At 50.3% G+C, this 11927-nt stretch overlaps 1 protein-coding gene across 1 annotated transcript; it reads right to left on the reverse strand.

Annotated features, from left to right (window-relative positions):
- Positions 1-3917: 3917 nt before the first annotated feature.
- Positions 3918-9617, reverse strand: LOC135812984 (uncharacterized). The gene has a single exon (XM_065326203.1). The coding sequence runs from the start codon at positions 9615-9617 to the stop codon at positions 3918-3920; it is 5700 nt and encodes a 1899-aa protein (XP_065182275.1).
- Positions 9618-11927: the final 2310 nt, after the last annotated feature.

The raw sequence follows: 11927 nt of genomic DNA on the forward strand, positions 1-11927 counted from the left end.
TCAAGCAGACAACCTGAGCTTTGCATGGGTGGAAAGACCATGTCCTAGGGATGTCGAAACGGCTTGTTGTCATGTCCAGAACTAGGGCATAAGCTGGGGAGAACCAATTTTAGGTTTCGTTACGGAAGTCGTTATTTTACGTTATTTTACGACTCCTTGATTGAAATTGGCAGCATGTGATACGATATTTTATTGAAAATTAGTGCAGTCGATGTGAATTTGTTCTTGTATTTGGATGATTCGTAGATCATGGTTGCCCTTTGCCGAGCGTTCATTTCCTATTGATGGTGATTAGAGATGGCACAGATTGATTTGTTGTAAAATTCGACCAAAATCACCCCCAAACATGGATCTTTCGTATGAGAGGATTTCATTTATTGGGACACTATCTCGACAACACCAGCGGAAGAGAGCTAGCACGAGCGAAGCAAAGGACACCGGAAAACGGCAGAGTGATAGCGATCATAAGCTGATCTTAGCAAACGAGCGATATGGAAGATGTTGTAAATAATAGCGCAGTAGTGTATTTGTCATTTGCTGCAGAGTTGAAAAGTACAATTCAAATTCAAATCAATTCAAAAACTTCAATAGTGCGGTCCACTAGCCTTAGCTTTCAGACTCACTGTCCGATTCACAGTCGGACTTACAGTCCAATCCACTATCGAAACTGCCTTCACCCTCATCATGGCGTTGTGTGCATGCGCGCGCACACACACACACATGTACACACACCGCACAACACATGACATTGTGCGCGCGCGCGCGCTCGCACACACACATACACAAACCCCACACGCACGCACGCACACACACCGCACAACACATGGCATTGTGTGTGCGCGTCCGCGCGCCCACACACTCACACACCACATAGCACGCTAGAGATCAGCAAGAATCTGCTGCGACCGTGGTTGAGATGGCGCTGTAGAAGACACCGCAGCCGCCACTGGTTGCCTCGCACCCGAGGTTGTAGTCAAAGCCGTACTAGCCGACACATCTGTATTGGAGGCTGATGTAGTACCCAGAGATGAAACGGATCCACTGGTGTTCACCTGACGCGGCGGAGTAGCGGATCCTTTGAAGCCGAAATGAGTGGGCAACACGACATTGGCGGGGACAAGCCCAGCGGATATCGCAGCGGGCCTATCGTAACTCCTGGCAGTGAGCCTATCGTAATTCCTGGCAGTGGGCCCGTCGTAACTCCTGGCATTGGGCCCGTTCTCTTGCCGGACACTGGGGTGCGCAGTGGACGTGGATGCGGGCAGGAAATCTGCAGCGACCGCCTGGACTGGGATGGTTGGAGCCGGGCCAGGTGCGTACTAGTATGACTGTTCGGCAATGACTGGGCATTACCGGCCATCGGACCGTTTGCAGACGACACAGACAAGTGGTTGCTCCGTGAAGAGTGCGCCTGTATACCCATGCCACTTACCATACATGTCAATTGCTGAAGGAAACATACAGTTCAAACACAAAACGCAAATGAAACACGCCAATGAAATTCGATCCTTAAACAAGTCAAGTTCGCATGTCCGCGTTATCACGGGCTATACAATTGTGTTTAGAAAACAACCAGTTTATAATTCTGTCTCTTCTTGCATAAAGTCAGCCTAGAATACTGACGTCAGCTTTGGACATTACTCTGACTCGGACCACAAGCCCTGATTTATTCTGACCTACATGTGTACCGTGTGAAGTAGCGCGAGAGCCAAGCTGGTCGTAATAATACGTGTAACAGCCACGAACGTAGTTCAACCAAAGAAGACTACCACATAGTCATTACATGAGCATGAACACTTGCATTCCATTTAATACATTCCTATGTTGTAGATGTCAGGCACTGTAGTGTTCACGTCTACATACACATTGTGGCATTCCTTGGCCACCCAGACATTCATGATAGTAGAGCACGTGGTATGTTATGCATGCAGCATGTGCCGTTTCCCGAGCGCGCGTGTGAAATGAACTTAGCGGCTTTTAGTTGCTGTGCATGAGTTGAGTCTGGACTCATGATCTGGTGTGTACATGCAATCATGTGATCTTGTAGTTGAGCATATGTGTTATTTGGATTTCCTTGGTCATGACCAAACAATAAAACATGATCAAATTATTTCTACACATTCAACAATGCCAAGAACTCACCTGGTCCCCAAGTAGCTCATTATCTTCTTTTTCAGCATGAAAGTTGGATACTAAGGCGGAGTGTGATGGTCGGCCAAGCTAGTGCCGTTTGCAGTTATTGTACTTAGCCCCATCCCTCACACAAACAAGTCAACAAAGAGGCATCTTTGGATTGAGGAGTGCTGGTTTCGAAACAACTGGTTTGAAGCTCAAAGTAGAGCTGGTGTTAGCTCAGAGCAGAGCTGCTGTTAGCTCAAAGTAGAGCTGCGGTTAGCTCAAAGTAGAGCTGCGGTTAGCTCAAAGTAGAGCTGCGGTTAGCTCAAAGTAGAGCTGCTGTTAGCTCAAAGTAGAGCTGCGATTAGCTCAAAGTAGAGCTGCTGTTAGCTCAAAGTAGAGCTGCTGTTAGCTCAAAGTAGAGCTGCTGTTAGCTCAAAGTAGAGCTGCTGTTAGCTCAAGGTAGAGCTGCTGTTAGCTCAAAGTAGAGCTGCTGTTAGCTCAAAGTAGAGCTGCGGTTAGCTCAAAGTAGAGCTGCGGTTAGCTCAAAGTAGAGCTGCTGTTAGCTCAAAGTAGAGCTGCGGTTAGCTCAAAGTAGAGCTGCGGTTAGCTCAAAGTAGAGCTGCTGTTAGCTCAAAGTAGAGCTGCTGTTAGCTCAAAGTAGAGCTGCTGTTAGCTCAACGTAGAGCTGCAATGCTAAATGGATGTAATATAGCGCAAGGCAGAGCCGCAGCAAATAGCTAGATAACACCAGTTGTGAGAGTGGACCCGGTTAGTGGGTACGATAATATTATGATGGTGTGAATAAGTTGGATAGGGAGGGATGGTGGGAAAAGAAACACTGCTGAAGCACGATCCGTTGTCTGGAAGAGCACAACAGGGCAAGCAAGATTTGTTTTTCTTTTCCGCAAAAATGGGCTGGTGCCATTTGTGATTACTCAGCAAAACAAAGCGCATGACGTCAGTCTTGAATGCAGTACAAAGCAATGCAGTGCAGTGTGTGCGCTAGTTCGGATTGTTGCTAACAAGTACTAGCACAGCTAGTACACCATTAGCCCCATCCCTCACACAAACAAGTCAACAAAGAGGCATCTTTGGATTGAGGAGTGCTGGTTTCGAAACAACTGGTTTGAAGCTCAAAGTAGAGCTGGTGTTAGCTCAGAGCAGAGCTGCTGTTAGCTCAAAGTAGAGCTGCGGTTAGCTCAAAGTAGAGCTGCGGTTAGCTCAAAGTAGAGCTGCGGTTAGCTCAAAGTAGATGTGCACACGCCAGACAGTTTCTTGGGATCGGGAGAGCTTGATTTGACTGAATTTGACTGACACTGCACAAGAGGTAAAATTATTGTTCTTGCTGTGAACTGAAAGAAGACGACGACTAAAGCGCAAGGCGCTTGCGCAGAGAAAAAAAGGAGGAAAAAACATGGAGGAAGTCGCCAAGAGGTGAGTGAGTCAGTAGAAATAATAAACACGCGGCCCAGCTTCGGTGTGGGAACGCGGAAACAAAACCGGGGTAGAGAACACAAACTATGACGTGTACTGCAAATAATCTCATGACGTTGAACATCATGTCAACGTCGTGACACTCCCCCGCAAGAGATGCAGAGAAAAGGAGATAATTCGTAACAAAGTAACGTGGAAACAAAACACAATAAGTGCATATAACATACGCAAGGGTGAAAGAGAGTAGACCGTCACAGAGAGAGAGAGAGAGAGAGAGAGAGAGAGAGAGAGAGAGAGAGAGAGAGAGAGAGAGAGAGAGAAAGAGAGAGTTCAGATGTGAACTACCAACTGTCTAGCTGATTCAACTAAACAAGTTCGCTGCCAATTAATTGGCGAAGCGTCTGACGTTGCTTCTTAGCGGCAGCACGTTGTGGACGACTGGGTGGAGCAACAGCTGCTGGAACTGGCAGATCGGCTTGGCCAGTGGTGTGTGTGTCCGGAGCGGTGCTGTTGTTGTTAGCCTCGGAGTTAGCAGCAGGACAGATAGGGTACAGGAGAGACAGGGGTCGTTTGAGCTCTGTCTTCTCTGCAGTGATGACGGTTGCGGAACGTATCTCCATGTCCTTGCTTGTATGGAGAGCGACAATGCGACCAAGTCGCCATGAGCCACGGGGCATGTCATCCCTTATTAGTACAACATCGTCAACGGCTGGCTGTTCTGAAGCGGTAACGCGTGCCTGTCGGAGCTTCCGAGTGTGACTGTTGCGGAGATCAGCCAAGTAGTCGTCTCGCCAGACACGCCAGAACTGGTCCAATGTTCGTTGACCCTTCTTCCAGACAGAGAGAAGATTCTGAGCTGCAGTCGGAACTTCGATGTGGTCCGGATCGCCGTCATCAGCAGTGGGTTGCACGCCACCAGTAGTTGCGGACAGGCACAGAAAATGACTTGGGGTGAGTATCTCCTGCAAGTCATTGTCCACGTACACCAGTGGACGCGAGTTGACGACTGCTGACACTTCCATGAGAATGGTAGTCAGTTGCGACACAGTGAGGAGCGCGCGGCCAACGACCTTCTTCAGGCTTCGTTTGACTGTTCCAACGAGACGCTCGTAGAAACCACCCATCCAAGGTGAGATCGGTGGGTTATAGTGCCACTTCACACCAGTCCTCGACATGTACGACAGGACATCATCACTCGTTGCCATTTCTTCAAAGGCCACATCCAGAACAGACTTAGCTAGGATGAATTGTGGCGCGTTGTCAGACACTACCTCTTCAGGGCAACCACGCAACGACACGAACCTGCGGAACGCTAGCAGGAATTCCTCTGTGGTCATGTCTGCCACCAGTTCTAGATGGACAGCTCTAGTTGCCATACATGTCACTAGGAGGACCCATACCTTCTTGGTACTTGGCTGGTGCTTGACGAGCAGAGGACCGAAGTAATCTAGTCCCACATGGGTGAACGGGATAGATCTTGTTGCGCGGGCAGATGGAAGCGGGGCCATATCTGGGGTGCGGTATGGACCACCGTGGTGCTTCCGGCAAGTCAGGCACTTAGTGATGAATGACTTCACTGTTGCACGCCCTCGTGGTAACCAGTACTCGTAACGCAGTCTTGATAGCGTGTGTGCAACGCCGCCATGCATCGTCATCAGGTGACAATCGTTGATGATGAGCTGGGTGATGGGATGCGTTTGGGGAATCAGTACTGGATACTTTGCTTGATAGCAAAGTTCGGCGTTCTCCAAGCGTCCTCTGCATCTGATGAGGCGGTTCTCATCGAGGAAGAGCCGCAGCTTGTCCTTCGGGCTGTGCTTCTTACAATTTTCGACAGCACTGACGTCTGACAGATTCTGTTGTGCATGGTGTAGCCACATGATTTTGGCTACCTTGACCTCTGAGTTACAACTAGAATCCACCCCGAAGGACTTGCCGCCTTGTGGTCTCAACCTGGAGAGAAACCGCAAACACAGAGCAGAAACACGCACTAAGGCACTGAAAGACGAAAACCTGGCACAATCAATACCAAATGGTGGTTCATCACATGTTTTTTTTTGTTCGTGATGCGCATCAGGCTTTTTTTTCATTTCGTGTGCAAGCTCAGTGTCTGGACCGGTGGACTCTGTTGGGTGTGATACAGGTGCAGGTATCTCCGAAGTGCTTGAAGGACCCTCCCCAGCGGCAACGTTGACATGGTGATCAAGTGCTGGCTCGGCGTGATGGTCAGCAGTGGCAAGGAAGTGTGGACCGTGCCACCATAGCGAGCTGGCTTGAAGGGAAGGAACAGAGACACCGCGTGAAGGCAAGTCGGCGGGATTGTCGGCAGAGCGGACATAGCGATAGGCAACATCGGGAACCGCACGAATGGCATCAATACGGTTGTTGACGAAGACAGGTAGTTTGTCAGAAGAGGCCAGCCAATGGAGAACTGTGGTGGAGTCTGACCATAGAAAGGTAGAGGAGAAAGTGAGCGGAAGTTCCCGACGGACGAATTGGATCAGACGAACACCGAGAAGCGCGGCCATTAATTCCAGACGTGGAATGGTAGGTGAAGCAACAGGTGCAACACGGGACTTGCTGATTAGAAGGTTCGACGTGTGTTGATCGTCAAACGTAGTAGTAAGGTAAGCAACGGCACCGTAAGCCAGCCCAGATGCGTCGCTGAAGACGTGGAGAGAAAACCGAGCGTCGCTGGCACGTGGTGCACTGATGAATCGTGGACATTTCGTTGATGCAGCAAGTTCAAGTTGAGCCGCAATATCACACCATCTACAAATGATGTCTTGTGGAAGGTCGTCGTCCCAGCCGACGTTCAGCTTCCAAAGATCCTGAAGCAGAATCTTCGCACCAACAAGAACAGGAGACTGGAGACCAAGGGGGTCAAAGAATTGGGCAGTATGTCGAAGGATACTCCGCTTCGTTGTGGCCGACTTGGATACGGCACTGACAGGTGCAATATGTAGAGTATCATGTTCTGTATCCCACAGCATACCGAGGCACTTGTGGATAGTACCCTTGGCTCGGTCTGGTTCTGGAATGCTGCTAAGAAACTCTGCAGAATTACTAGACCACTCGCGAACATTCATAGACGCAACACTGAAGAGGCGCTTCGTGGCATCATAGATAGCAATCGCCTCCGTCCCAGAGTTGGCACCAAGGAACAGGTTGTCAACGTAAATATTGCGAGACACTAGGTCGGAATCTGTTGTATCAGCAGCGCTAAGATGATGCTGAATAGTGGCAGCCAAGAGATATGGACTGCTGACAACGCCAAACGGAACACGACAGAAACGAAGTTGTCGTATGTTGTCTGGAGTAGCTGAGCTGGATGCATCGTGCAGCCATAGGAAGCGGGTCACGTCACGATCATGTGAGTGCAGACCAATCTGCAGAAAGGCCTTTTCTACGTCTCCACTTATGGCTACCGGAGAAAGACGAAAACGAAGAAGAATACCGCAAAGGTCTGGAACAAGATTGGGGCCAGCGTGCAAGCAGTCGTTGAGACTGGCGAGTTTTTCGGAACATTTTGCGGACGCATCATACACCACCCTCAGCTTCGTGGTAGTAGCAGTAGGTTTGAGTACTGAATGGTGTGGAAGGTAGTGAATCTGGTTGGTTGTAAAACCACGAGGAACATCTTCTATCATGCCCCTGTCAAGCTGGTCTTGAATCACGGTATCGTACCGGTCAAGAAGTTCCGGATGGGCTTCGAGGCGACGCACTTGTGCCTTCAGGCGACCGAAAGCCAGACCGTAGTTTGTCGGAAGAGGAGGATGTGAGTCCCTCCAGGGCCAACTCACCGCGTACCGACCCTCGGCAAAGGAGATGGAGTTGGCGAAGCGCTCGCCCACAAGATCTTGCGACGACGTATCGTCAAAAGTACCCAAGCTCTCTGTCGACCAGAACTTACGGAGGTCGAATTCAGGGTCCGTGTCTGTTTGATGAGCAAGACATGACTGCGCCTCTGTGGTGGCAGGCACAGGCAGACTGCCGGTACAGATAAAACCAAGAACGGAGTCGAGCAAGACCAGACCACCGCTTAGTTCGGTGCGGTCCTTGCCGATAATATCATAATAGTGATCGAGACCAATCAAGACGTCTACGACCATGGGCTCTGCGCTGCTGGAGAGCGGTTCTGCAAGTGGCAGAGACTGTAGAAGAGGAAAAGAAGAAGCAAGTGGACATCGCGCAATTGGAGCGGTTATGTTCGGAAGTACACTGGCCTGAATCGCACGAGTGGACCCATCCTTACACTGCATGGTCAAACTCACCTTGGCGTACACGGTACTTTTTCTTTTGTTGTTCCCAAATGTAGCCAAGGAGAGTGTTTCATTTCCGATTGTGGGCAAATCGAGCTGATCTCGATAAGCTTGCGTGATGTATGTCTTGGTGGAGCCGGTATCAAAGAGAATACGGCCATTGATCGGCTTCAACTTGGAGGAGAGAAACGGTGCCACAGCAGTTTGCATCATGATCTGGTGATCGGCGTTTGCGACCGTGCTCGTGGCAGGCTTGGGTTTGAAGGACTGAGCATTCGGGCTCATAGTGGAAGCTTGCCTCTGAGTGGATGCGGCAGTGAATTTATCTGGACACAAGCTGCTGTGGTGTGCAGGATTGTGGCAATAGAAACACCGCCGTTTGCTAGAGCAATCGTGCACGGAGTGGCCTGATCGCAAACACTTGAAACACCTTTGTTTAGCTACGCTCTTCCTCGCTTCTACTGTAGTGTACTTATTGCATTCGTCAGAGAAATGTGCCTCCGAACTGCAAAAAACACACACTCTCTTGGGCTTCGCTTTTGAAGTAGCTGAAGCTGAGGCAACAAGAGATTGACCGGACGCACTGGCAGATGGTGATTCGTGCGATTTTTTCGGTGGCTGGCTGAGGCGATCTGCTGCTTCATTCGCTATTATGAAGTTGGCTACTGCAGCGCGCAAGTCCGAAACGGTCCAGGATTGTGGCCCCTTTTTTAATTCCAAAGCCGCTAGCGTGGTGCGTGGCAATTTGTTCGTAATCATTGACACAAACACCGCCTGATTAACATTCTCACCAAGCGCTGTGAGGCTTCGCAAGTGCACCTCCAACGCATCGTGCAACCTACGCAAAGATGGAGTAGCGTTGGACGCAGGCGGTAAGTCCATGATTGCCGTGTAGTGTGCATTGACGCGAAGCTGATCATTCCCGAAACGTTTGCGGAGAATGTCAAGCGCGGTTGTGTAGTTGGTATCTGATATGGGCAAGCCAGCTATGGCATCCCGAGCCAAACCCGTTACGTGATCTCTTAGGTACGACAGTTTCTGGACACCCGACAACCCTTGATTCGCATCAATAGACGCAACAAACATATCGTGAAACTCAGCCCATTTCAGGAAATCACCAGAAAATGTTGGTATTTCAAATTTGGGCAAATTGACTGAACTTGTGGGAGCTGGTTGTGGTTGAGGTGATGATGCTTGCATGTGTTGTACGACTAGTTGGTGTTGTTTGATTAGATCCTCTTGCGACTGTAATACTTGCTGGTGTTGACTATGTGTAATAGACTGCGTACGAACAAGATCTCCTATTGACTGTTGGATGCTGGACAAATCAACCATACTAGTTTCTTGTTTGATACCCGCACTGCCCGTACTCTTGGTGCTACTTGGTGAGCTAGTACTAGTAGTAGCAGCTTCTGGACGGTTCGTCTGGGCTCTGTACTGCGGAGATCGCTTGCATTCAACAATTGACCCTCTGATGCGTACCGAATACGCAACCACATCGCAGATCTCCGTTTGCAGAGCCTCATCTGAACCCTCCAGAGTCTCCGAGTCCAAAACACTGGCCAATGCATCACACGCCTCATCATATGCGTACAATTCTTCAACAATACAATCCACAAGTGTACTTAGCTTTTTTGGATCCGAGTCCACGTGTTCTGGCGACAACTCGTCGGCCCTTTGACCTCCTTCCTTCGATAAAAGGAGTTCGGCCTCTTTGACGAGTTCGTCGATGGATCCTTGCAGCTGCGCGATCTTGGCCCGGCGCATGATCTGCGTGCCGGTCGTCACTGCTCTCTTCGGCATGTTAGCTCGACGACCCAAATCGGGCAAGCTGCTTACAAATTATTTGAGTCGAGTCTATCTTTCTCAAGATTGGAATGGTACGCACGGCTCGTTTCGAGCTCCGGTGCGGTTCATGTCCCGGGTTTCGGCACCACTTTGTGCACACGCCAGACAGTTTCTTGGGATCGGGAGAGCTTGATTTGACTGAATTTGACTGACACTGCACAAGAGGTAAAATTATTGTTCTTGCTGTGAACTGAAAGAAGACGACGACTAAAGCGCAAGGCGCTTGCGCAGAGAAAAAAAGGAGGAAAAAACATGGAGGAAGTCGCCAAGAGGTGAGTGAGTCAGTAGAAATAATAAACACGCGGCCCAGCTTCGGTGTGGGAACGCGGAAACAAAACCGGGGTAGAGAACACAAACTATGACGTGTACTGCAAATAATCTCATGACGTTGAACATCATGTCAACGTCGTGACAGTAGAGCTGCTGTTAGCTCAAAGTAGAGCTGCGATTAGCTCAAAGTAGAGCTGCTGTTAGCTCAAAGTAGAGCTGCTGTTAGCTCAAAGTAGAGCTGCTGTTAGCTCAAAGTAGAGCTGCTGTTAGCTCAAGGTAGAGCTGCTGTTAGCTCAAAGTAGAGCTGCTGTTAGCTCAAAGTAGAGCTGCGGTTAGCTCAAAGTAGAGCTGCGGTTAGCTCAAAGTAGAGCTGCTGTTAGCTCAAAGTAGAGCTGCGGTTAGCTCAAAGTAGAGCTGCGGTTAGCTCAAAGTAGAGCTGCTGTTAGCTCAAAGTAGAGCTGCTGTTAGCTCAAAGTAGAGCTGCTGTTAGCTCAACGTAGAGCTGCAATGCTAAATGGATGTAATATAGCGCAAGGCAGAGCCGCAGCAAATAGCTAGATAACACCAGTTGTGAGAGTGGACCCATGAAACCAGCACTCCGTTAGCTAAGCACTATTGACGCACAGCAAGGGTCAATTAATGTCAGCACAGGCAAGCATTGCGCAGCTAGAGTTCAGTAGCTCATTACTCACCCGAGTTGGGGATCATGGCATCCATGGCACGGCAGCAAGCTGGGACGATAGCTGGCGCTATGCGCTTGTTGTAGTCTGGATGTAGCGTAGACACGCATCGCTCTTTCCACTGACCTGCCACTCGGAAGAAGGAGTCGGGGGCACTAGCCATAGCAGCGGTGGTGGCTGCACCAATGTGGACCGAATGCCCGGAGTAGTTTGACTGGGATGGTACACCGGCCGCAGCGACAAGAGACCATACTGTTACTGTGAATGACTGCCTGGTCAGCTGCTGTCTGTTCGAGAGTACGAACAAGAGTTGCTCCGGTCCCTCGCGACGAGTGACAGATGGGTAGCTAACAATGGCACGGACCGGGCAGTACGGCGGTACAGACGGGCCAATGTCACTAGTAACGCCTTTACCGAATGGGTCCGTCTTGGATGAAAGCAGGAAGAGTTGCAGGCGTCCGTCACCAGGGGAGCTAGTACAGCCCCGTGTGATGCCATTAGTGAATTCAGCGCACCGAAGAAATCCAAAGAAGCAGCATGGCGGCTTGGTAGAGCAGCTTGTCATGGCCATTCAGGATACTACTTTTCCGGCGTGCATCCGTCAGGTGTCGTAGGATTGGCATAGTTATAGGAAGGCGAGGGGTGAGTGCAGCCGTACCATGGCATCGCTGGATGCCCTTCAACACCCTCTTCAGAAGCCACGCATCTACTAAGGGGCCGGCAAACCCATTCTCAAGGTGGGCTTTATGCACCGCACTCGCATACACAGATACACTTCAGGGCACGCTGATCATAGTTCACGCATGAATGTGTGTCCAGGAACGATGACTCGGGCAGCAAAAGTGAGCTTCCCCAGGAGGGACTCGAGTGGACGCTGGCCGATGCTGCGCTCGCTGATAGTAGCCATGAGTGGCGCACGGATCTCGGACAGCTTGTCCTCTGGTAGCCGAGCTTCGTGGCGCTCGCAGTCTAGGACAATACCAAGGAAGGTCAATGATGGTGATGGCCCTTCGAGCTGGGATGGAGCAAAGAGGAGTGCCGAGATACGTGAACGCCCGGAGGGGAGATGGTGAGTTGCTGGTTGGCTGCAGCCAAACCAGTGGAGATATCGAGAAAGTCATCGAGGTAGTGAAGCCGGTGTGATCTATAGCAAACTCGTGCTGCATGATCCAGTTGACTGCTGTGGCTACTGAGTCAAAGACGGCTGGGCTGGAGCGGAGGCCGAAAGGCAGAAAGCGCTCGTAGTAGTAGGAGCCTTCCCAGCGAAGTCCTGGCGGCGGACTGGGATCTGCCGAAATGCACTGCGTACATCGAG

This window comes from Sycon ciliatum, chromosome 3, assembly GCF_964019385.1.
Source record: "Sycon ciliatum chromosome 3, ocSycCili1.1, whole genome shotgun sequence".
Taxonomy (NCBI): domain Eukaryota; kingdom Metazoa; phylum Porifera; class Calcarea; order Leucosolenida; family Sycettidae; genus Sycon; species Sycon ciliatum.

What these genes read in the sequence shown, in the direction of transcription:
- LOC135812984 (XM_065326203.1), bottom strand. Translation starts at nt 9,617, where the DNA reads ATGCCGAAGAGAGCAGTGACGACCGGCACGCAGATCATGCGCCGGGCC.